This window comes from Triticum aestivum, chromosome 1B (assembly GCF_018294505.1).
Source record: "Triticum aestivum cultivar Chinese Spring chromosome 1B, IWGSC CS RefSeq v2.1, whole genome shotgun sequence".
NCBI lineage: Eukaryota > Viridiplantae > Streptophyta > Magnoliopsida > Poales > Poaceae > Triticum > Triticum aestivum.
This window is the reverse complement of record NC_057795.1, coordinates 314317257-314341269: the sequence shown is the minus strand read 5'-3', so window position 1 is coordinate 314341269 and position 24013 is coordinate 314317257. Positions and strand designations below refer to the sequence as shown.

At 44.8% G+C, this 24013-nt stretch overlaps 1 protein-coding gene across 1 annotated transcript; it reads right to left on the bottom strand.

The window, feature by feature from the left end:
* Nucleotides 1–6945: 6945 nt before the first annotated feature.
* On the bottom strand, nucleotides 6946–9276 carry LOC123090712 (QWRF motif-containing protein 7-like). Its single transcript, XM_044512049.1, has 5 exons — nucleotides 8799–9276; nucleotides 8430–8666; nucleotides 8226–8315; nucleotides 7985–8092; nucleotides 6946–7092 (listed from the first exon to the last, which is right to left on the bottom strand). Exons 1-5 carry the CDS (start codon nucleotides 9246–9248, stop codon nucleotides 7030–7032), a joined length of 948 nt encoding a protein of 315 aa, XP_044367984.1. The 5' UTR covers nucleotides 9249–9276; the 3' UTR covers nucleotides 6946–7029.
* Between the last annotated feature and the right edge of the window lie 14737 nt (nucleotides 9277–24013).

Genomic DNA, 24013 nt, shown 5'->3' with positions numbered 1-24013 from the left:
CTCACACGGTTTGGTGCGGAAATCGTGTGTGAAGTTGTAATACCTAACACAAACGACATGTATAAACAGTGTGTCGTATACAACATATAGTGCCATAAGTAGTTCCCGATCGTTAGCTTATCCCCACATTTTCCCAATTTCCCCCAAATCCCTAGATAGCCTCCAAATTCCCTCGCGTGGCGCTGACATTGGGGGAATGTGGACGAGTGGTGCCGATGGTTTCGATGAGGCTGATCTTGCTCGTATCGCCGCCACGATGGCGGTCGCCGCCGAGCACTTGCCTAAGGTCATCAGAAGGCAGGTGTACTACGGATCTGAATCATACTCCAATCTACCCCGATCTTTTTTAGCATGTCTGATGTAGCTCCTTGCTGAATCCGTCCTGAATGACCCCCCCCCCACCAAGAAAGTGATCCGCCGCCGGATCCGGAGCATGAATCCAGACTCCCGCAACACGAGTTCGACTCCGAGTTTTGCGCCACATAGAAGTACCAAAAGCTGAGTTGTGTGCACGGGCACACTCCCGCTCGACGTGTATGCACGGATGGATTCAACATTGGCAGGCGATTTCTCAGTTGCCCCTTAGAGGTTAGTGCTAAGTTCATCATTTTACTTGAGTTAATGCCACCGGTCATCCTGAATACTATTTAACATTGGCAGGGATATGAGGCTTGTGCCTTTGTTAACTCGCTGGATGATGAATGGCATGGCAGGGCTCGGAGTGTTATCACCAAGCTCATAGAAGATACATAAACCTGAAGAAGAAACTGGTTGATCTGGATTGTACAATCAATACAATGAAGCAAAAAAGAATCAATCACATGCAACAGATGAAAGCAAGACACAAGAAGGAACTAGCATGTGTAGTTGTGGTTGTCGCATTAGCCATGTTCTATGCGCTGTTTGCAATGATGATTGGGGATTTTGTTTGACAGTATTGGTAAAGCACATCTAGATGTGCTCTAAGTAATGCACAACTAGGTCTATGCCATTGAGGTTACGCGAAGATTCGTGCAGATATTTTCCTTTGTCTTTTTTCTTTTCCTTTGTAGTTTGATTATTACTGGCTTCATCAACAAGAAGAGCTCAATGTATTGCTTGCCAACTGTCCTACTCCGTTCATACTGGTACCAGTGCATAATACCAAAACTCGATCCTTGTTTTTGTCCTAAAAAAAGAAATCCTCCAATAGGAGTCATGTGCAACCCCGAGAATTTGGAGCGACTGGGTACAAATAATTGCGGCCGATTATATCAACGGTCAGATAATACGTCAACCTCCGCTTCAATTGGCATTTTCTCTTCTCTGCATACCCCACTTAAGTGTCCACCATCTTCATCGTCCTCGACAGGCCGCGCTACACACTTGCACACACTCTGCAATCTCGCTTTCTCGCGGTTTTTATATGACCGCAGTCATGTCGAGCGACAACGAGCACGACAGTTCGGCCAGCAGTCTGGCGCCCGATGATAGGTCAACATCGGAATCATCCCGCTCGTCTTCCATGAGTCCGGCATCGAGCCTAGACCTCGATTATATACAGATCATGGAAGGGACGCCGCCTCCGGAGTCGTTAGACGACAACCAGACGGGCGAGGAGCCGTCAGAGGACGAAGAAGAGGATGACAATGATGAGGAGGAGGAATGGTCGAACGAGGAGGAGGAGGACGACAACAACAATGATGATGACGACGACAGCGGCTATGAAAAGCCAATGGTAAGCGGCAAGAAGTGTCCTCGCCAAGATGATGTCGCGGGGCCATCCAACAACAACAACAAGAAGAAGGACTAAATTAAGCAGACTGTATATATCTCTATTTCCATTCGCTCACATTAATTTGTTATCTCTGTTTATCCTGTCAATCTCATCGCAGACGGTTAGTAATACGTATTCGACAGAGATCTGCTACATTATCGCCCACATGTTGGTTTGTTGAACTATGTGCCTTAACAAGCACACAATTCACAAAAAGAGACCGTATGGACTGTCTATAATGATCGCACACAATTCTGATTACCGACCTATTTGTCGGATATCGCACACATCTTGTTACGCCGAATCGTTTGTGTTCACCTCGATCATCGCAAATGGTTCATCGGAGCGAATTGTATGCCATATATCGCACACACCTTGATCTGGCTGCCCATTTTTGTTATTCTGTCTCATCGCAAACAGTTCGTATGGATCAACCGTATGCCCCGCATTGCACATGCAACTAAAATCTGAATCATATTTGATGTATCATTCATCGCAAATGTTTTGCATTTTTTTGACGGTTTTTACATCACCCTTTGCGATTAATTCATCGCACATAGTTTCGTCAAAGGGTGTCTGATCATGGTGTCGCCTTAGCAATATCCTGAAGTAGTGATATGCAACTCAACAACACTTATGGACAACTTTTCAATGTGTTGTATGCAACTAACAGTAATGGCAGGAGCTAAGCATCACCGGTAGACAACTTTAGAGTTTTTGTGGGCAACTTAGAAAAACAATGATAAGCAACATCACAATATTTGTAGGCAACTAATTTGCAAAGTTAGGCAAATAGCAATGGTATGCAACTGGGCATCAATGGTAGACAATTCATAGTATCTATAGGCAACTGAGCAGCGATGATAGGCAACTAATTACCAATAGCAGGCAGTTGGGCATCAATGGTAGGTAATTTCATAATATTTATAGGCAACCGAGCATCAATCGTACGCAATTGAGCAGCCACAATAGGCAAGTTGAGATAATGTTACCAAAATTCACATCTACACATAGTGAAGTGAAGTTGCTTGCATGTAGCACTAAAGTTGCCCCATGTTTTCGTGTGAGTTTCTCGGCTTGACACAAATCAACCTAATAGGCAGTCCTACTAGGACAAAAAAAGGAGTTTGCTTCCCTATAATTACTAATTAGAGGTACTCTAATCAATTGGTAGTCATGGTAAAAAGCTTATAAAGACTCCTCGCTGACAGGTAGTCATACCAGGAAATAAAAATGAGTTGCTTCTGTAGCATCCAAAGTTGCTCTAAAAAAACTTTGCCAAAACCTATCCATATGAGATCTAGTTTTTAAGAACTCATCATGAGAAACCCAACGATGAAAGCGGAGCTAGATTTCGATGCTTGAACCAAAAGTTGCAGCTTTTAAGACTTTTTTTGAACCCCAAGTAAATGTACATGGGGACAAGATCTAGATCAATTCCATCGGTAGCCCAGTGCGCTACGAGATGTGGCTAGACAGTTTCCTTTTATAGTATAGACAACATGATACAATGTCATGTACTTACTATACACAGGAGTGAGCTCCAAACAACGAAAGAGCGCAGTGACGCTCCCTAGCCACGTCCTTATAAAAAGCACAATTTCTGTGTAAATTGTGCGCAAAGTTTATATAATTTATTTTTCTTTCTTCCTAAAGGATAATAGCAATGACACTATTGAATCTTCCTTAGATTTTTTATTTTGATTTTGTTTTAGTTTCTATTTTATTTCCTTTCTTCTTTAAGGGTAATATCAATGCTAATGATTCATTATTTCTTACGAAACCTTTTTGGGTGAAATTGCACTTTATATACTTATTCGTGCATATTTAAAAAGGCAATTTTTATATAAAATGTGTGTAATTTTTTTATTTGTTTTCATTTGCTTTCTTTTTATGGGTAATACCAATGTCACTAATTTATTTTTTTTCTTAGAAAAAATCAATATTTTTTGTTTTTTGTTTTATTTTCTATCTTCTTAATGGGTAATACTAATCTAATTTATTTCCTCTTAGAACTTCCTATTTGCAAAAATTCCTCTATTATATGTTTATTCTGAATATTGTAAACATTGGTAATTATGTATAAATTGTGTGCAAATTTAATCATTATTTGTTCTATTTTTTAAATGGGCAATGCCAATGCAAATAATTTTTTTATTACTTAGAAAACTTCATTACTTTTTTTTAGTTTTTACTTCATTTTGTTTCTTTTCTCAGGGTAATACCCATGCCACTAAGTGATTGCTTCTCAGGAAAAAACGTTTCCCCCCGAAAATTTCACTATTATACACTTAATCTTGCATATTATAAAATGCAATATTCCTATGTAAAATTTTTAATTTTCTTTGTCCTTAATGGGCATTTATTCTTTAATGTGACATAAGTATTAGAATTTCACTCGACTAGCCCTTTTTCCCTTTTGGTTATTGGGTTAAACAACTCATAGTAATTAAAACAAGGGTCATTAAAAAACTATGATATTCTAAGAACACTTAAAAATACTTTGCTAACAAACGGGCCATATATTATACTCCCTCCGTTTCAAAATAAGTGACTCGACTTTATACTAACTTTGTATTAAAACTAGTATAAAATTGAGTCACTTATTTTGTGACGGAGGGAGTATATAATAGGGAGCAGTTGTGTGGTTGGAAGGAAGTTAGAGCATCTCTAGCAGACCCCGCATCCCGCCGACCCGCATTTCACGTTTGCAGTTCGCGGAAAAGTTGTTTTGCAGTCCGCAGCGAAAAGCCGCAGAGGCAGACCCCACAAAGCCAGCCCGCATCCTATTTTACGGGTCTCTTTGCGGGGTCTGCTTGTGCGACCGTCCTCCCCCCAACCCGCAAAATATAAATTTGCACTCAATTTGCACCTCAATTTGCATTTCTTTGCATTTTCAACCACATTGGATACATAGGACATCACCAAATTTTTGCGAGAAAAGCAAGTCCAAAGAAAACAAGAACCACAAGTATGCATTTTAGAAGATTTCCAACTTCCATAACTGCTCCCACGAGTTGAAGCAATAGCTTCTCCATGCACTCATTGTTGATCTGCGGATTCTTGATCTTTACTTCTTCATTGTTCTTCTTTGGTTCTAAAGATGTAGTCGTTGCTTCCCCTCTAGTTGCGCATGCATGCGGTTCATTGCCTTGGATTGCATTAAGGAGTGTATGAACGTCTATCAATTTTCTTTCTATAAATAGATCAATGTATTCACCTTCTCAAAACCAAAATGAGCATCCACTTTCCTACATGCATGATGATGTTTCAAATGAGCAAACATAATGGGTTATCCAAATGAGCCGAATGCAAAACAGCACGCACCCCGTCGTTTTCGCATTTGAACAACACCCATCCGGGGTGCTTCGGCGTGCCCAAAGTCAGCCGCAGCACTGTTCGCAGGCAGTCGCCGCACTGTATGAGCAGCATTGGCGAGCCACAGAGCCTCTGCGCGAGGGCCGAGCCCGGCGAACGACCGGCCGAATCCATGCCGACAAACCGTCGGCGGTGGCGAGTGGACGAACCAGCACCTGCATGCGCCGATGAGCCTTTGTCGGGGCTGCGCGAGGTGCTTCCCGACAATCCCATATCTTGTCGTAGCCGCCGGCGGCCGGAAAGCCAAATCCAGCCGCCCGCGATGAAAACGCCGCAGATCAAGGGCCCGGCCCGCCGATGTAGGACGAGGGGGGTAGGGGGCGGAGGGCTACCTTGTGCGTCTGGAGGCCTTCCCCGCGTACTCCCGCCGGCCACTTTCGTCGGAATCTTAGGCGGCGGGGGGAGGGGGGCGAGGGGGGAGAGGGGAGGTGGTTAGTGGGGGAAAAGCGCGGGCTGAAATGCCCCCCTCCCCAACCAACCGCTCCCGCTATATGCAGGGCACCGACGAGCCGGGAGGGGGGGGGGCGCGAATACGCGGGTTGAGGCCGAACTTTTGCCGCGCCCCTCAAATGTTTTTACGGGTCACCCGCGTTTGCGGTGTCTCTTCGGGCGAGGTTTTCGCCGCCAGCCCGCATTTTGGTGGTTATTTTGCGGGTCGGGGACTTTTGCGGGGTGTGCTAGAGTTGCTCCTATGTATCCATGTAAAGAAATGTTAGGCAGCAATCCTCCTCGTAGGTGTAGCAATTTTAGACAAACACTCCCAACTTTTCCAAACACGTACGCATGCACCAGAGGTTGACTGTGGATCAGGTTGGAGCAATCTCAGGTGAGAGCATGTACTAGCAATCTTCCTGTACACACGCATTATCAGCTCGTACCATGCACCAATTAAAGTAGTTGGACGCCTCTTTCAGAGACCCAGAGTACGTATACCCAACTACCCTTTGCACAAAGCCAACGATAGGTTATGCGACACAACGACCGAGAGAAACCTGGCTAGCACACAAATTGACGGAAACAAAGTTGTGGTCTGTATTTAGTCGACTGTCCTAACCAATCCTATCAAAAATTAGAGATGCTCATAAGGATAGAGTGTGTGCACGCGTGTTTATAGGAGTGAGTATATGCACATATATATGAGCGCTTGCATCTGTACTGTGTTAAAAAAACAGTACATCAAAAATTAGCTTGCGCGCTGGGTTGGGCATGAATGCATGTTCGAACCCCTGCAACAGCGCACCATTTATTTTGCATTCCTTTTTCTTTCTACACACATAAAATGTGTCATTATCTATGTTTTTTTTGACATCGTGTCATTATCTATGTTGGTGTACTATTTTCTACTATCTCCGTCAATGTCAAAAATGAAATTACATTCCGGGACGGAGGGAGTGGTTTATATTATCCTGTGGGATCCACACGTCTGCCATAGCATGCACAGTTGACGGCAACAAACAACGGCCGGTAGAACTAACGGACGCTGTAGTAAAATGTGTCCTTATTTTTTTTTTTCTGCGGGTTAAATGTGTCCTTAACTTGGTTTACAACTTTTCCAGTTAGTGTATGATTTTATCATCTCGCTTCAAGTCAAATTGAGGTCTTTTACATACAACTCGTCGATATGACTAGCCACCGAACAACTCAAATTACAGTATCCATACATAGATAAGTCACAGAAGAATTCTAGATTAATCTTAACTCAACCGAAATATAGCAACATGGGACCGCATCTCTCATGATCATCATCTACATAATTTATTTCCGACAAGCATACTTGAATCTTGTAGTACGGGACTGGCCGGTCCTAACTCCTATTTGTGATGATATCTCCCGTCATGATGGCACTCCGCTTTGGTGATAGAAGGGCGACGTAGGGACCCCGGTCATATCAAGCACTAGGAGTAGTCAATCTTTTGCTTTGCCTGAATTAGATTAGCTCGAAGGCTTACTTCTTGAACCTGCAAACATAGACCCAAGAGTATTCAGTTGTGAGCTAGGAATACGTGTGAGCCTTTTCAAATTGAAAATTGAAAAGAAGTACTAGCATACAAGGCTAACGAAAATGCAAATGTGCACCACGCTGCATGCATGGATATGCACAACGCTAGTCATGCACTCACTCCCTTCTTTTAACACTAAAAATCTACAATGCACACCCTTCGCTGCAATGAACTCATTAATTTTATGGTATGAACATTTTTTTTTACCAACTAAGGTGGCAATTATGTTCCACACTGCCTCTGGACTCTAGAAGTTTGTTCATTCACATCAAGAAAATTCTCCCAAAAAGGCATAACAACTATCCACAAATAAAAGGTGTAACAACCATATTACTCTTATTGTAATAATTTGCTCGTGGAAATGCAAAAAAAATTAGAAATTGTTATCTATGTCTCGCTCAACTGAGAAAATAAATTAAGACAACTTTACAAATTTATTCACACAGAACTAAGCAAAAATGTTCACCATCTTGCAACCTTTTAGTAGTTTAGTGAGTGAAGATATAGTTTGCTTTCATAGTTCAGAACATGGAATCTTGCATGGGTCTTAACTTCGACTAAAAATAATAATAAAAATATGATGGTTGAGAAATAACAAAACCACATACTCGGTTAACAAAATATCATGCGAGGACAACTTTTAGAAATTTGTTCATGAAGAAATAAAAACGTGGAGTGCCGCGTGGATCCAGTGTTGGATCCGAAAAGTAAGAATTTCTCGGACGATCGAGAATCAGCAAAACAACGATCAAACACGGCTTTGTTCTGGTGGGACATAATAACCCAGCTTTGTTCTGGTGTGGGACATAGCCCAGAGGCCAGAGCTCAAGAACGTGGACCGTCTACCCACCTGGAGGTTAGTGACAATCCTGCACAGCCGCATGACCTCCTCGATCCCTGCCATCTCCTCCTGCATTGTCCTCGCGAGCTCGTCGACCGAGCTGCTGGTGACACTACCCTGAACGCCAAGCACCGGCGGCACACACAAAAGTTAGGGCCGAAACGACACGCAAAACTCTCTCGGTTACTCGTCCCTACTTGAAATTTGCACCGGCAAATACATGTAGGAACTGATGAATAAATGCATGTACCGTGGCATAGAACATGTCAGCCCTGGCTTTGATCTCATCCACGGTGCGCGCGCAAGCAAGCATGGTTTCGTGCAACAGCTCCAGGTTGGCCTGCATTTTTGTAGTAGTAGCTTATAACTTACCAACCGACCTGCTGTCGTGCTGCCATACATACACGCCAGGAGAAGTAAAAAATGTACGTGCGTTACGAGAGACAGCACGTACTCGGGCGCCGTCGGATAAGGGGAGGGAGGTGGAGGCGGCGGAGAGCACCCGGCCGAGGTCTGCCACAGCGTCGGAGTGCGGTTCTCCGAGCGTCTCCCATGCGACGAGGACGGGGAGCTGCGGGCGCAGGAGCCTGCCCAGCTTCACCTTCTGCCGCCACCGCTGCGCCACAATCCGCTTCGCCGTGTGGATGTTGCGCAGCTCGGCCACGCGCCGCCACACGTAGAGCAGCTTGCTCTGCATGCGGCCACGCCACGCACATCGGCGAGAAAAATGACCAGGTAATCGCATCACTACTAGTAGTACGTACGGTTAACGGTTGCACGTTGTAGTATAAAGAAACTGCATGCATGCGTCGGCGTGGCTCACCTCGGCGGCGTGGGTGGCGCGAGTCATGGCCTTCTCCATACGTGCGTTCGCGAGCCGCCATTGCATCAGCCGCGCGGTGAGCACGCGCGCCCGGTGCGCCACGTCCTCCTTCTTAGGCGTCGTCGCCGTCTTCCTCGGCACGCTCGGCCCTCTGCCGACGCCCTCGGAAGGCGACGACTGCCCGGTGCTCCGCCTACGCCTCGTCTGCTGATCCCAGGCACCCCTCGCAGCGAAGCCCGGCTCGGGTGACGACCTGCACGGGGACATCACCACAGTGTCCGCGCTGCGTCGTCGCGTCGTGTCCGCCGCGTCGTCGACGCCGGCGCTGGGCTTCCTGTAACCGAAGGATGCTGCCTTGCGGAGAGAGCGCACGAAGTTGGCGGTCGAGAAGGCCGGCGCGGCGCGGGAGGCCGAGCCGGGGCTGCGTGCTAGGCGGTGAGGTGACGCCATTGGGTGTCGCGTGGTGCTGGCACCGTTGGACTCCATGGACGACGATAATACGATCAAGGACAAGACAAAATTAATATATAGATGGAGAAAGCAACGAGGTGCCGGCGGCAAAACGGGGTTCAGAGGCCTGAATTGAGAGCTGCAACGCACATGCCGGTTCCCCTTGTTGTCGGATTAGCTACATTGGGGACATTTCAAAGGATGCATGCTAGCTAGTACAGTAGTCCGCACTTTATTAGGAGGGCAGATGGCTGGTGTACAGTTGGTGTTTATTCTGCTGTTTGGCTTAGAGCATCAGCTGAAAATGGACAAAACTGGCCATTTTCCGACACTTCAACACGAAATGGCTCTAGTCTGAAAATATTTCACAAAATGACCCTCTTTTGCATGACGCCCGGGGCTGGGGCGCCATGATAGAGAGCATGACGCCCCGGCCTAGGACGCCATGGTTGCGACATGTAGCATGGCACTATGCCAAATAGCACGGCGCCCTAGCCCGGGGCGTCATGCTATCTAGTATGGCGCCCTAGCCCCGGGCGTCATGCAAAAGGGCCATTTTATGAAATATTTTTAGACTGGGACCATTTCGTGTTGAAGTTTGGGAAAAGGGCCAATTTTGTTAATTTTCACATCGGCGGTGTATAGAGGCCACACTGCCTCTAAGGTGGCCCAATGGCAACCTCTTGGACTCTTGGTTGTTCATGTCGTGTCTCCGGTGGCCGAGCTCCATGTTAGTGTTGCGGATGGGCCGGAAGCAAACCCCTATGGTGGCTTCTCTTCTCGTGCTAGACCTTGCCAGCCGCCGTCAGTTGCGTCGGCTGCCTCTGGGAGCAGGGCCATCATCGAGGTCGTGGCTCTACTGTTGCTACTTATTTCCGAGTTTCAAGAGTTATGTGTGTAGAAATTATAGAATGGCCAAATATTTCTTGTTGTATTGTCGGTGTATTGAACTCATGCGGGTATATATAAAAGTACATGAGAGAGGGGTAGGCTTAGAGTACAAGGCAACATTATTTAAACCAATTTTATCTCTAATACATCTTTATCTCTAACTCTCAAATATGATATCTCTAACATCCCCCATCGGTCGTAAGGAGAGTGAAGCAGACAATTGCGACTGAATTAGAAGTCTTGCCTTTGTGTTGTCTTCTCTGCCGCGTCATCATCACTACATCTAATGGTTGATTGGTTGGAACCTAGGGCGGTGTTCGCGTCCCCTTCTGATGCCTTTGTCTCTCCTCTATTCTCTCCTGCAATTATATCAGGAGTGGTGTGGCGCTAGTGACGATGCGGATGTTGTTGACTGGAGTTTTTGCCGATGACTACATTACAAAATTTGCTCTATTTTACGATGTTTCATTTGTGTCTTGTATAACCCTTTCTGTCATGGAAAATAGGCTGGTGACTTTTGTTGGGGAACGTTGCATAAAATAAAATTTTCTACGTTCACCAAGATCAATCTATGAGTTCATCTATCAACGAGAGAGAGAGAGAGAGATGCATCTACATACCCTTGTAGATTGCGTGCGGAAGCGTTCAAGAAAACGGGGTTGAGGGCGTCGTTCTCGTCGTGATCCAAATCACCGGAGATCCTAGCGCCGAACGGATGGCCCCTCCGCGTTCAACACACGTATGGTCAGCGTGACGTCTCCTCCTTCTTGATCCAGCAAGGGGGAAGGAGAGGTTGATGAAGATCCAGCAGCACGACGGCGTGGTGGTGGATGCAGCAGGGTTCCGGCAGAGCTTCGCCGAGCTTCTGCGAGAGGGAGAGGTGTAGCAGGGGAGAGGGAGGCGCCAAGACTTCAGGGTGCGGCTGCCCTCCCTCCCCCTCCTTTATATAGGCCCCCAGGGGGGGCGCCAACCCTGGAGATGAGATCTCCCAAGGGGGGGCAGCCAGGGGGGTGGAGTGCCCCCCAAGGCAAGTGGTGCGCCCCCACCCTAGGGTTTCCAACCCTAGGCGCAGGGGGGCCCAAGGGGGGCGCACCAGCCCACTAGGGGCTGGTTCCCCTCCCACTTCAGCCCACGGGGCCCTCCGGAATAGGTGGCCCCACCCGGTGGACCCCCGAGACCCTTCCGGTGGTCCCGGTACAATACCGGTGGACCCTGAAACTTTCTCGATGGCCGAAACAGCACTTCCTATATATAATTCTTTTCCTTCGGACCCTTTCGGAACTCCTCGTGACGTCCGGGATCTCATCCGGGACTCCGAACAACTTTCGGTTTGCTGCATACTCATATTCATACAACCCTAGCGTCACCGAACCTTAAGTGTGTAGACCCTACGGGTTCGGGAGACATGTAGACATGACCGAGACGTCTCTCCGGTCAATAACCAATAGCGGGATCTGGATACCCATGTTGGCTCCCACATGCTCCTCGATGATCTCATCGGATGAACCACGATGTCGAGGATTTAAGCAACCCCGTATACAATTCCCTTTGTCAATCGGTATGTTACTTGCCCGAGATCCGATCGTCGGTATCCCAATACCTCGTTCAATCTCGTTACTGGCAAGTCACTTTACTCGTACCCTAATGCATGATCCCGTGACCAGACACTTGGTTACTTTGAGCTCATTATGATGATGCATTACCGAGTGGGCCCAGAGATACCTCTCCGTCATACGGAGTGACAAATCCCAGTCTCGATCCATGTCAACCCAACAGACACTTTCGGAGATACCTGTAGTGCACCTTTATAGCCACCTAGTTACGTTGTGACGTTTGGTACACCCAAAGCACTCCTACGGTATCCGGGAGTTACACGATCTCACGGTCTAAGGAAAAGATACTTGACATTGGAAAAGCACTAGCAAACGAACTACACGATCTTTGTGCTATGCTTAGGATTGGGTCTTGTCCATCACATCATTCTCCTAATGATGTGATCCCGTCATCAATGACATCCAATGTCCATAGTCAGGAAACCATGACTATCTGTTGATCAACGAGCTAGTCAACTAGAGGCTCACTAGGGACATATTGTTGTCTATGTATTCACACGTGTATTACGATTTCCGGATAATACAATTATAGCATGAATAAAAGACAATTATCATGAACAAGGAAATATAATAATAATCCTTTTATTATTGCCTCTAGGGCATATTTCCAACAGTCTCCCACTTGCACTAGAGTCAATAATCTAGTTACATTGTGATGAATCGAACACCCATAGAGTTCTGGTGTTGATCATGTTTCGCTCGCGGAAGAGGTTTAGTCAACGGATCTGCGACATTCAGATCCGTATGTACTTTGCAAATATCTATGTCTCCATCTTGAACATTTTCACGGATGGAGTTGAAACGATGCTTGATGTGCCTGGTCTTCTTGTGAAACCTGGGCTCCTTGGCAAGGGCAATAGCTCAAGTGTTGTCACAGAAGAGAGTGATTGGCCCCAGCGCATTGGGTATGACTCCTAGGTCGGTGATGAACTCCTTCATCCATATTGCTTCATGCGCTGCCTCCGAGGCTGCCATGTACTCCGCTTCACATGTAGATCCCGCCACGACACTCTGCTTGCAACTGCACCAGCTTACTGCTCCATGATTCAACATATACACGTATCCGGTTTGTGACGTAGAGTCATCCAGATCTGTGTTGAAGCTAGCGTCGACGTAACCCTTTACGACGAGCTCTTCGTCACCTCCATAAACGAGAAACATGTCCTTTGCCCTTTTCAGGTACTTCAGGATATTCTTGACCGCTGTCCAGTGTTCCTTGCCGGGATTACTTTGGTACCTTCCTACCAAACTTACGGCAAGGTTTACATCAGGTCTGGTACACAACATGGCAGACATAATAGATCCTATGGCTAAGACATAGGGGATGACACTCATCTCTTCTTTATCTTTTGCCGTGGTCGGGCATTGAGCCGAGCTCAATCTCACTCCTTGCAATACAGGCAAGAACCCTTTCTTGGACTGATCCATTTTGAACTTCTTCAAAATCTTATCAAGGTATGTGCTTTGTGAAAGACCTATGAGGCGTCTCGATCTATCCCTATAGATCTTGATGCCTAATATGTAAGCAGCTTCTCCAAGGTCCTTCATTGAAAAACACTTATTCAAGTAGGCCTAATGTTGTCCAAAAGTTCTATATCATTTCCCATCAAAAGTATGTCATCTACATATAATATGTGAAATGCTACAGAGCTCCCACTCACTTTCTTGTAAACGCAGGCTTCTCCATAAGTCTGCATAAACCCAAATGCTTTAATCATCTCATTAAAGCGAATATTCCAACTCCGAGATGCTTGCACCAGCCCATAAATGGATCGCTGGAGCTTGCATACCTTGTTAGCATTTTTAGGATCGACAAAACCTTCCGGCTGCATCATATACAATTCTTCCTTAAGATAGCCATTAAGGAATGCCGTTTTGACGTCCATCTGCCATATCTCATAATCATAGTATGCGGCAATTGCTAACATGATTCGGACGGACTTTAGCTTCTCTACGGGAGAGAAAGTCTCATCGTAGTCAACCCCTTGAACTTGCCGATAACCCTTAGCGACAAGTCGAGCTTTATAGATGGTAACATTACCATTCGCGTCCGTCTTCTTCTTAAAGATCCATTTGTTTTCTATCGCTCGCCGATCATCGGGCAAGTCTGTCAAAGTCCATACTTTGTTTTCATACATGGATTCTATCTCGGATTGCATGGCTTCAAGCCATTTGTTGGAATCTGGGCCCGCCATCACTTCTTCATAGTTCAAAGGTTCACCGTTGTCTAACAACATGATTTCCAGGACAGGGTTGCCATACCACTCTGGTGTGGAACGTGTCCTTGTGGACCTACGAAGTTCAGTAGCAACTTGATCCGAAGTACCTTGATCATCATCATGAATTTCCTCTCCAGTCAGTGTAGGCACCACAGGAACATTTTCCTGAGCTGTACTACTTTCCTGTTCAAGAGGTAGTACTTCATCGAGTTCTACGTTCCTCCCACTTACTCCTTTCGAGAGAAACTCTTTTTCCAGAAAGGATCCATTCTTGGCAACAAAGATCTTGCCTTCGGATCTAAGGTAGAAGGTATACCCAATGGTTTCCTTAGGGTATCCTATGAAGACGCATTTTTCCGACTTGGGTTCGAGCTTTTCAGGTTGAAGTTTCTTGACATAAGCATCGCATCCCCAAACTTTTAGAAACGACAGCTTAGGTTTCTTCCCAAACCATAATTCATACGGTGTCGTCTCAACGGATTTAGACGGAGCCCTATTTAAAGTGAATGTAGCTGTCTCTAGAGCGTATCCCCAAAATGATAGCGGTAAATCAGTAAGAGACATCATAGATTGCACCATATCCAATAGAGTGCGATTATGATGTTCGGACACACCATTACGCTGAGGTGTTCCAGGCGGCGTGAGTTGTGAAACGATTCCACATTTTCTTAAGTGCGTACCAAATTCGTGACTTAAATATTCTCCTCCACGATCTGATCGTAAGAATTTTATCCTTCGGCCATGTTGATTCTCTACTTCATTCTGAAATTCCTTGAACTTTTCAAAGGTCTCAGACTTGTGTTTCATCAAGTAGACATACCCATATCTACTTAAGTCATCAGTGAGAGTGAGAACAGAACGATATCCTCCGCGAGCCTCAACGCTCATTGGACCACACACATCAGTATGTATGATTTCCAATAAGTTGGTTGGTCGCTCCATTGTTCCGGAGAACGGAGTCTTGGTCATTTTGCACATGAGGCATGGTTCGCATGTGTCAAATGATTCATAATCGAGAGACTCTAAAAGTCCATCAGCATGGAGCTTCTTCATGCGCTTGACACCAATGTGACTAAGGCGGCAGTGCCACAAATATGTGGGACTATCGTTATCAACTTTACATCTTTTGGTATTTAGACTATGAATATGTGTAACATTACGTTCGAGATTCATTAAGAATAAACCATTGACCAACGGAGCATGACCATAAAACATATCTCTCATATAAATAGAACAACCATTATTCTTGGATTTAAATGAGTAGCCATCTTGCATTAAACGAGATCCTGATACAATGTTCATGCTCAAACTTAGCACTAAATAACAATTATTGAGGTTTAAAACTAATCCCGTAGGTAAATGTAGAGGTAGCGTGCCGACGACGATCACATCGACCTTGGAACCATTCCCGACGCGCATCGTCACCTCGTCCTTCGCCAGTCTCCGCTTATTCCGCAGCTCCTGTTGTGAGTTACAAATGTGAGCAACGGCACCGGTATCAAATACCCAGGAGTTACTACGAGTACTAGTAAGGTACACATCAATTACATGTATATCAAATATATCTTTAGTGTTGCCGGCCTTCTTGTCCGCTAAGTATTTGGGGCAGTTCCGCTTCCAGTGACCCTTCCCTTTGCAATAAAAGCACTCCGTCTCACGCTTGGGTCCATTCCTTGACTTCTTCCCGGCAACTAGCTTACCGGGCGCGGCAACATCTTTGCCGTCCTTCTTGAAGTTCTTCTTACCCTTGCCCTTCTTGAACTTTGTGGTTTTATTGACCATCAACACTTGATGTTCTTTCTTGATTTCTACCTCTGCTGACTACAGCATTGAAAATACTTCAGGATTAGTTTTCACCATCCCCTGCATATTGTAGTTCATCAGAAAGCTCTTGTAGCTCGGTGGGAGCAACTGAAGGATTCTGTCAATGACCGCCTCATCCGGGAGGTTAATGTCCAGCTGGGACAGGCGGTTGTGTAACCCAGACATTTTGAGTATGTGCTCACTGACAGAACTGTTTTCCTCCATCTTACAACTATAGAACTTGTCGGAGACTTCATATCTCTCGACTCGGGCATGAGCTTGGAAACCCAATTTCAGCTCCTCGAACATCTCATATGTTCCGTGTTGCTCAAAACGCTTTTGGAGCCCCGGTTCCAAGCTGTAAAGTATGTTGCACTGAACGAGGGAGTAATCATCATCACGTGACTGCCAAGCGTTCATAACGTCTTGGTTCTCTGGGATGGGTGCTTCACCTAGCGGTCCTTCTAGGACATATGCTTTCTTGGCAGCTATGAGGATGATCTTCAGGTTCCGGACCCAGTCCGAATAGTTGCTGCCATCATCTTTCAGCTTGGTTTTCTCTAGGAACGCGTTGAAGTTCATGTTGACATGAGCGTTGGCCATTTGATCTACAAGACATATTTTGCAAAGATTTTAGACTAAGTTCATGATAATTAAGTTCATCTAATCAAATTATTTAATGAACTCCCACTCAGATTAGACATCCCTCTAGTCATCTAAGTGTTACACGATCCGAGTCGACTAGGCCGTGTCCAATCATCACGTGAGACGGACTAGACATCATCGGTGAAAATCTCCATGTTGATCGTATCTTCCATACGACTCATGTTCGACCTTTCGGTCTCTGTGTTCCGAGGCCATGTCTGTACATGCTAGGGTCGTCAAGTTAACCCTAAGTGTTTTTGCATGTGTAAAACTGTCTTACACCCGTTGTATGTGAACGTAAGGATCTATCACACCCGATCATCACGTGGTACTTCGAAACGACGAACTTTAGCAACAGCGCACAGTTAGGGGGAACACTTTCTTGAAATTATTATAAGGAATCATCTTATTTACTACCGTCGTTCTAAGTAAACAAGATGCATAAACATAATAAAAATTACATGCAATTATATAGTAGTGACGTGATATGGCCAATATCATATAGCTCCTTTGATCTCCATCTTCGGGGCTCCATGATCATCTTCGTCACCGGCATGACACCATGATCTCCATCATCATGATCTTCATCATCATGTCTCCATGAAGTTGCTCGCCAACTATTACTTCTACTACTATGGCTAATGTTTTAGCAATAAAGTAAAGTAATTACATGGCGTTAAATCATTGACACGCAGGTCATACAATAATTAAGACAACTCCTATGGCTCCTGCCGGTTGTCATACTCTTCGACATGCAAGTCGTGATTCCTATTACAAGAACATGATCTCATACATCACAATATATCATTCATCATTCATCACAACTTTTGGCCATATCACATCACATAGCAATTGCTGCAAAAACAAGTTAGACGTCCTCTAATTGTTGTTGCATCTTTTACGTGGCTGCAATTGGGTTCTAGTAAGAACGTTTTCTTACCTACGAATAACCACAACGTGATTTTTGTCAACTTCTATTTACCCTTCATAAGGACCCTTTTCATCGAATCCGCTCCAACTAAAGTGGGAGAGACAGACACCCGCTAGCCACCTTATGCAACTAGTGCATGTCAGTCGGTGGAACCTGTCTCACGTAAGCGTACGTGTAAGGTCGGTCCGGGACGCTTCATCCCACAATACCGCTGAAGAAAAATAAGACTAGTAGTGGCAAGCAAGTTGACAAGATCTACGCCCACAACAAATTTGTGTTCTACTCGTGCAATAGAGAACTACGCATAAACCTGGCTCTGATACCACTGTTGGGGAATGTTGCATAAAATAAAATTTTCTACGTTCACCAAGATCAATCTATGAGTTCATCTAGCAATGAGAGAGAGAGATGAATCTACATACCCTTGTAGATCGCGTGCGGAAGCATTCAAGAGAACGGGGTTGAGGGAGTCGTTCTCGTCGTGATCCAAATCACCGGAGATCCTAGCGCCGAACGGGCGGCACCTCTGCGTTCAACACACGTACGATCAGCATGACGTCTCCTCCTTCTTGATCCAGCAAGGGGGAAGGACAGGTTGATGAAGATCCAGCAGCATGACGGCGTGGTGGTGGATGCAGCAGGGTTCCAATAGAGCTTCGTCGAGCTTCTACAAGAGGGAGAGGTGTAGCAGGGGAGAGGGAGGCGCCAAGACTTCAGGCTGCGGCTTCCCTCCCTCCCCCCTCCTTTATATAGGCCCCTAGGGGGGGCGCCGGCTGGAGATGAGATCTCCCAAGGGGGGCGGCGGCCAGGGGGGTGGAGTGCCCCCCAAGGCAAGTGGTGCGCCCCCACCCTAGGGTTTCCAACCCTAGGCGCAGGGGGGTCCAAGGGGGGGGGGGCGCACCAGCCCACTAGGGGCTGGTTCCCCTCCAACTTCAGCCCATGGGGCCCTCCAGGATAGGTGGCCCCACCCGGTGGACCCCCGGGACCCTTCCGGTGGTCCCGGTACAATACCGGTGGACCCCGAAACTTTCCCGATGGCCGAAACAACACTTCTTATATATAATTCTTTTCCTCCGGACCCTTCCGGAACTCCTCGTGACGTCCGGGATCTCATCCGGGACTCTGAACAACTTTCGGTTTGCTGCATACTCATATTCATACAACGCTAGCGTCACCGAACCTTAAGTGTGTAGACCCTACGGGTTCGGGAGACATGTAGACATGACCGAGACGACTCTCCAGTCAATAACCAACAGCGGGATCTGGATACCCATGTTGGCTCCCACATGCTCCTCGATGATCTCATCGGATGAACCACGATGTCGAGGATTTAAGCAACCCCGTATACAATTCCCTTTGTCAATCGGTATGTTACTTGCCCGAGATTCGATTGTCGGTATCCCAATACCTCGTTCAATCTCGTTACCGGCAAGTCACTTTACTCATACCGTAATGCATGATCCCGTGACCAGACACTTGGTCACTTTGAGCTCATTATGATGATGCATTACCGAGTGGGCCCAGAGATACCTCTCCGTCATACGGAGTGACAAATCCCAGTCTCGATCCATGTCAACCCAACGGACACTTTCGGAGATACCTGTAGTGCACCTTTATAGTCACCCAGTTACATTGTGACATTTGGTACACCCAAAGCACTCCTACGGTATCCGGGAGTTACACGATCTCATGGTCTAAGGAAAAGATACTTGACATTGGAAAAGCTCTAGCAAACGAACTACACGATCTTTTTGCTATGCTTAGGATTGGGTCTTGTCCATCACATCATTCTCCTAATGATGTGATCCCGTTATCAATGACATCTAATGTCCATAGTCAGGAAACCATGACTATCTGTTGATCAACGAGCTAGTCAACTAGAGGCTCACTAGGGACATATTGTGGTCTATGTATTCACACGTGTATTACGATTTCCGGATAATACAATTATAGCATGAATAAAAGACAATTATCATGAACAAGGAAATATAATAATAATCCTTTTATTATTGCCTCTAGGGCATATTTCCAACAACTTTTTCCGTCCGTCACCCCCACCGTCACCGAAGCGCCTTCATAGAAAATAAAATTTTGACGGTACCGTTTTTTTCGTCAGGCAAGATCACATTTTAGGTGATGCACAAAATAATGTCATCAATGGCTATTTTTGGTGATGGCACAAAATGTCCCGTATGATAGCCCAATCTGTCGCATAAGATCTTTTTTCTTGACGATAATCCATCACTTGTGATCATCCGCGGGTTTGACCGATCAATGATTCTTACAGGTGGGGCCAGCAGTTGCCGACGTGGCTTCTTCCATATGGGTCCGCCATGGGTTTTATCGCCAATGGTCCCGCTGGTAATAACTCGGCGTCAGTTTTGGTTGGTCAACGCTGCTAACATATGGGACAAGAGGATGCTGTTGTGGCTGCTTACAAGTGGGACCAGGCATCATTTTTTCGGTGACGATCTATCATTCTGACATATGGGCCCATTGTTGTGCTGATGTGGATATTGGCAGGCGGGTCCATACGTGGGTGACATGGCTTCATATATGTGGGACCATACGCCTGTGACAGTGTCCATAACCGTCCCAGTTTGTATGCACGGTCAATTTGTTTTATATTGCTAAAATTGGCGGGCATATATGCCAATTTTAATATGAATTTGTGCAAAATTTCAATTTGAATGCAAATTGAGTTGTCGCTGCTTTTATTAAATCGCAAACTTGACAATAGTCAAACAGACTGTCTGAGACATTACAATAACCAACCATGGTACAGGCTCACAGTATAAAATTAGACACATGACTCAGTTTCACGACATCGTGGCACCGCAACCCTGGCGATGTACCTAACCAGGGCATCAAGTTCATCTTGTCTCTTTTCGATAGCCGTAGTTTTCTCTTCCTTCGCATTCTTGATGACTGCAAGTTTTTCCTGCTGCTCTTGGAGGCCATTGTTGATAGATCAAATACGGTTGTGCTGATCAAACACCCCCAATTTCAGGTCATCAATGTCATCTTATTACTCTGGCAGGGCATTCTTGATATTTTCAAGTACTTTTTGCTGCTCTAGAAGGGCATTGTTGATAGATTCAACTTGACGTTGCGCATGTGGTAGGAGATGCTTCATAGCTTCACATTCTTGTTGTTACTCTACTACGGCCTTCTTGACAACTTCAAGTTCTAGTTGCTGCCATGCCAGGGCCTTCTTCATAGCATCTATTCATCATGCTGGTTTGTCAGGCCATGCTCGACTGCTACTGGTTCTTCCTATTGCACTGCCAGTGCACTGATGACTGGTTCATATTACTGTTTCTGGGGCAAAAGACTTACAGTAAGGCTATCATTTGAGCGCCCTAACTTTCCCTGTAGAAAAATACACATAGGTTACATCATATGGGAAAATTCCCAAAGCTATAGATGCAACTACCGCAATATACAGTTACATTGGTGAGCAAAGGTCAAAAGTAAGGAAGTGTTTACAGAAAAGTGTTGTCCTACTCACCAGGTGAATCCGATTTCTCTTTGATTTGCTTGAGCTGGTTAATACATATGCATTGAGAGACATGAGTTGTTTGAACTCTTGAAGTAGCGCATGTAGAGCCTTAGTCATCGCTTCCAGTCGATGACGATAATATTCCTGCCATAATATACTTGAAGGCATTAGAGTGCAGTGCACAATTTACATCCTGTGACACATGACAGAGAAAGTAAACATATCCTACCATAGGTGAAGAGTTTCCAATAACACTAACGGGTACATCTTTTGTACTGACTGGATCTGCATCTTTTTGTTCCCTTTCAGTGCCACATTCATTCAGTTCTTGATGGTGTGTACATCTAAGTGGAGGACCATGTGGTAGTAGATCTGATAAAGATGGGTAATCTGCCATATGACTAGAATACCAAGCTAGTAACTCGAGAAGCTTTTCGTGTCGATACATGTTCTTCTTCTTCATTCGGTCCATATGCTTGTCCCACTCTGTTGTTGATGTGTCAACATCTTCCGCATAACGATGATCAGTAGTTGACAGTAGGTGCAAAAAAAGACGACGATAATTTCAAATATCGGTGCCAAAATGAGTAAACACGTGCTTAATTACTCTAAGATCAAGTTAATGAAGTAGCAATAAGAACCCTAGCTGGATTCACCAGCAGTCTTAATCCAATTAAGAACCCTCAATTTCATTTCTTGTAAACACAACAACAACTTCCATATGGGAAACTAACTAGATTTGGTAATGTAAACACGTGTGCAAATTTGATGGGTTACCAGGGGAATAATAGTGAGATACAATGTAACATCCCAAAATTCTAAATTTTGGAATGTTATGTTAAATAAATAATTATGATTGTTCGATTGATTGTTTGTGTGATTGATTGATTGAAATTGAGTGAAATTTGAAACCTTATGAAAGTTTAAGCAAAGGGAATGAAACGACTTTCCCAAAACTTTCACTTTGATTTTTGATCCTTAGGAATTCAAATTCATTTCATCAAAAAACCCTAGAGTGAAGATGATATGACGTCTTCCATATACAGAAATAGAAAGGGATTTGAAAATGATTTGAATTCCCTTTAAAAATATTTCAAATTTAGAGACTTTGTGCTACTCAATGACTTTGACGAAAGAGGATAATAGGACTTCTTTAAATTATATGAAATATGAGTTGAAAGTCCCTTTGGTGGTATTTTGAAACCCACTTTCATTTCAGAGTTATTTGAAATTTCAAATTTCAAAACTTCTGGCAATATATTCAAAAAGAGTGAAGTAATATGAAACTTCAAATATTCAGAGGCATTTGAAATATTTTGGCCAAGGAAAACAGAAAAGGATTTGAAATTGGTTTGAAATTTAAATTGAAATCCAATTGGGAGTTATTTGGTTTTTGTTCAAATTATTTTTCTCCAACAATAATATATTTGGAAAATAGGGTAAAATGATTCCCTACAATAGAAAAACGGGGGAAAATGAATTTTAACTCATTTTAGTATTTTAAAAATAATTTTTATCGACTTTTAATGCAAGGGGGAAAACGGTTTGCCTTATTTGAATTTTTGTAGATTTTATTTGAACTTGAAAAATTGTTCATGATTTAGGACTTATTTTTTATAATTTTTTTGATATATTATATGCCTATATAATATATTTTTTATTTTGTTTCTATCCTTTATCTTTCTGTTAGCAAAACAAAAAAATTCAAACAGTGCCTGGCTGAAGCCCGACACTACTCTCTCTCACTCCCCAACCCAACTGCCCATTTCGGCCCAGCCCCTCGCTGACTCGAGCCGAATTCCTTAGGATCCAGCCACCGATCTTTTTTCCATCTGTCTCTCTCTCTCACTGCAGGCTGGACTCACTGCTCAATCCCCTCTCTCCCGCGACCGCCTTCCTTCTTCCCCTCCTCCTCTTTCCAAAAACTCACTGGCACCACCGTGGGCCGAATTCCCTCACGCTCCCCTTCCGTTCTGACCTCGCCCCTTGCCCCAAGAAACCCCTATAAAAGGAGGAGCGCCCCAATCGATTCCGCCCGTTTACTCTCACCCAGCCCCTCCCCGCTCGCTGCCATAGCTCGCCGGAGCACGAGCTCTGCCGCCCCGCCATTGCTACTGCAACACCCAACCCTGATCCCCTCGCCTCTCCCCAATCCCACCAACACACTCCCCTCAGTCCACCTGACCCCGCTGACGACTATCCTGAGCTCGTCGGCACCCGGTGTGCCAAAGCCGCCCACCACCGTACACCGTCGCTGCTGTCACCATCTCCAACGTCTCTTCCGTCTTCCCCGGCACCACTCGAGCCCACCGTCGTCTTCATCGAGCTCGTCTGCACCTACAAATCACCTTACCGGAGCCAAAGGACCACCGGAGATGCCCCTCCAACAACGCTCAAAGTCGCCGCCCTTGTTGAAGCTCCACCGTCGCCTAGGTAAGCACCCCTTCAAATCTCCACCGTTCGATCCAAGATCGATGGCTAGGTTTAGATCGCGTGTAGTTTTTTTTCAGCGAACCATTTTTCTATTCTGTTCGGTCAACTGCCCGTATGCATCTTTCGGCCACCTCTCTTGCCCACTCCCGTAGCGCCACGTGGCCTCTGTCCATTAGATAGGTTTTTCTTTTTTTTTTCTTTTTTTGTTTCATTTACAGATTTAGTTCTATTTTTAGAATTTCAATAGCTTTTAGGTTTTAAGTCCAAATTTAGTGATTATTTTTTAATTAGTTTGTAATTTCTTGAAGTTTCTGATGTTGCATTTAGTTTTCAAATTCGAAGAGTTTAAATGTGAATTATTTCAAATATGCTTCAAACACTGTTTTGGCTCTAGTTTGAATTCTAGAATAGATTTTGATTGATTCTTTTTGCTATTGTTTTGTTTATCCAGTAGCATATAGTGATTTATTTTTAGTTTATTTTAAATTAGTTTTATAGTAAAAACATTATTGTTTTTCTTATGTAGTTATTTTAGTCATTAAAATTTGGTTTTAAATTATTTTTAGTTAGTTATTTTTGTAGCTTTTACTCGTTGTTATATGTTTTTGTTGGGCTACTGTAGATAAATTTTTGTAGTTATTTATTAGTGTTTAGCTACTGTTTTGCTTTACTGTTGTTTGGTCATGAAATTGGGTAAATAGAATAGTTTTATTAGTTACAAAAGTAAT

Excerpts from the sequence above, each read along its gene's own strand:
- LOC123090712 (XM_044512049.1), bottom strand. The coding sequence starts at position 9,248 with ATGGCGTCACCTCACCGCCTAGCACGCAGCCCCGGCTCGGCCTCCCGC. Across the intron at positions 8,316-8,429 it reads CCTTATCCGACGGCGCCCGA|GCCAACCTGGAGCTGTTGCA; the intron begins GTACGTGCTGTC and ends ACAAAAATGCAG. Across the intron at positions 8,093-8,225 it reads CTGACATGTTCTATGCCACG|GGTAGTGTCACCAGCAGCTC; the intron begins GTACATGCATTT and ends CTTGGCGTTCAG.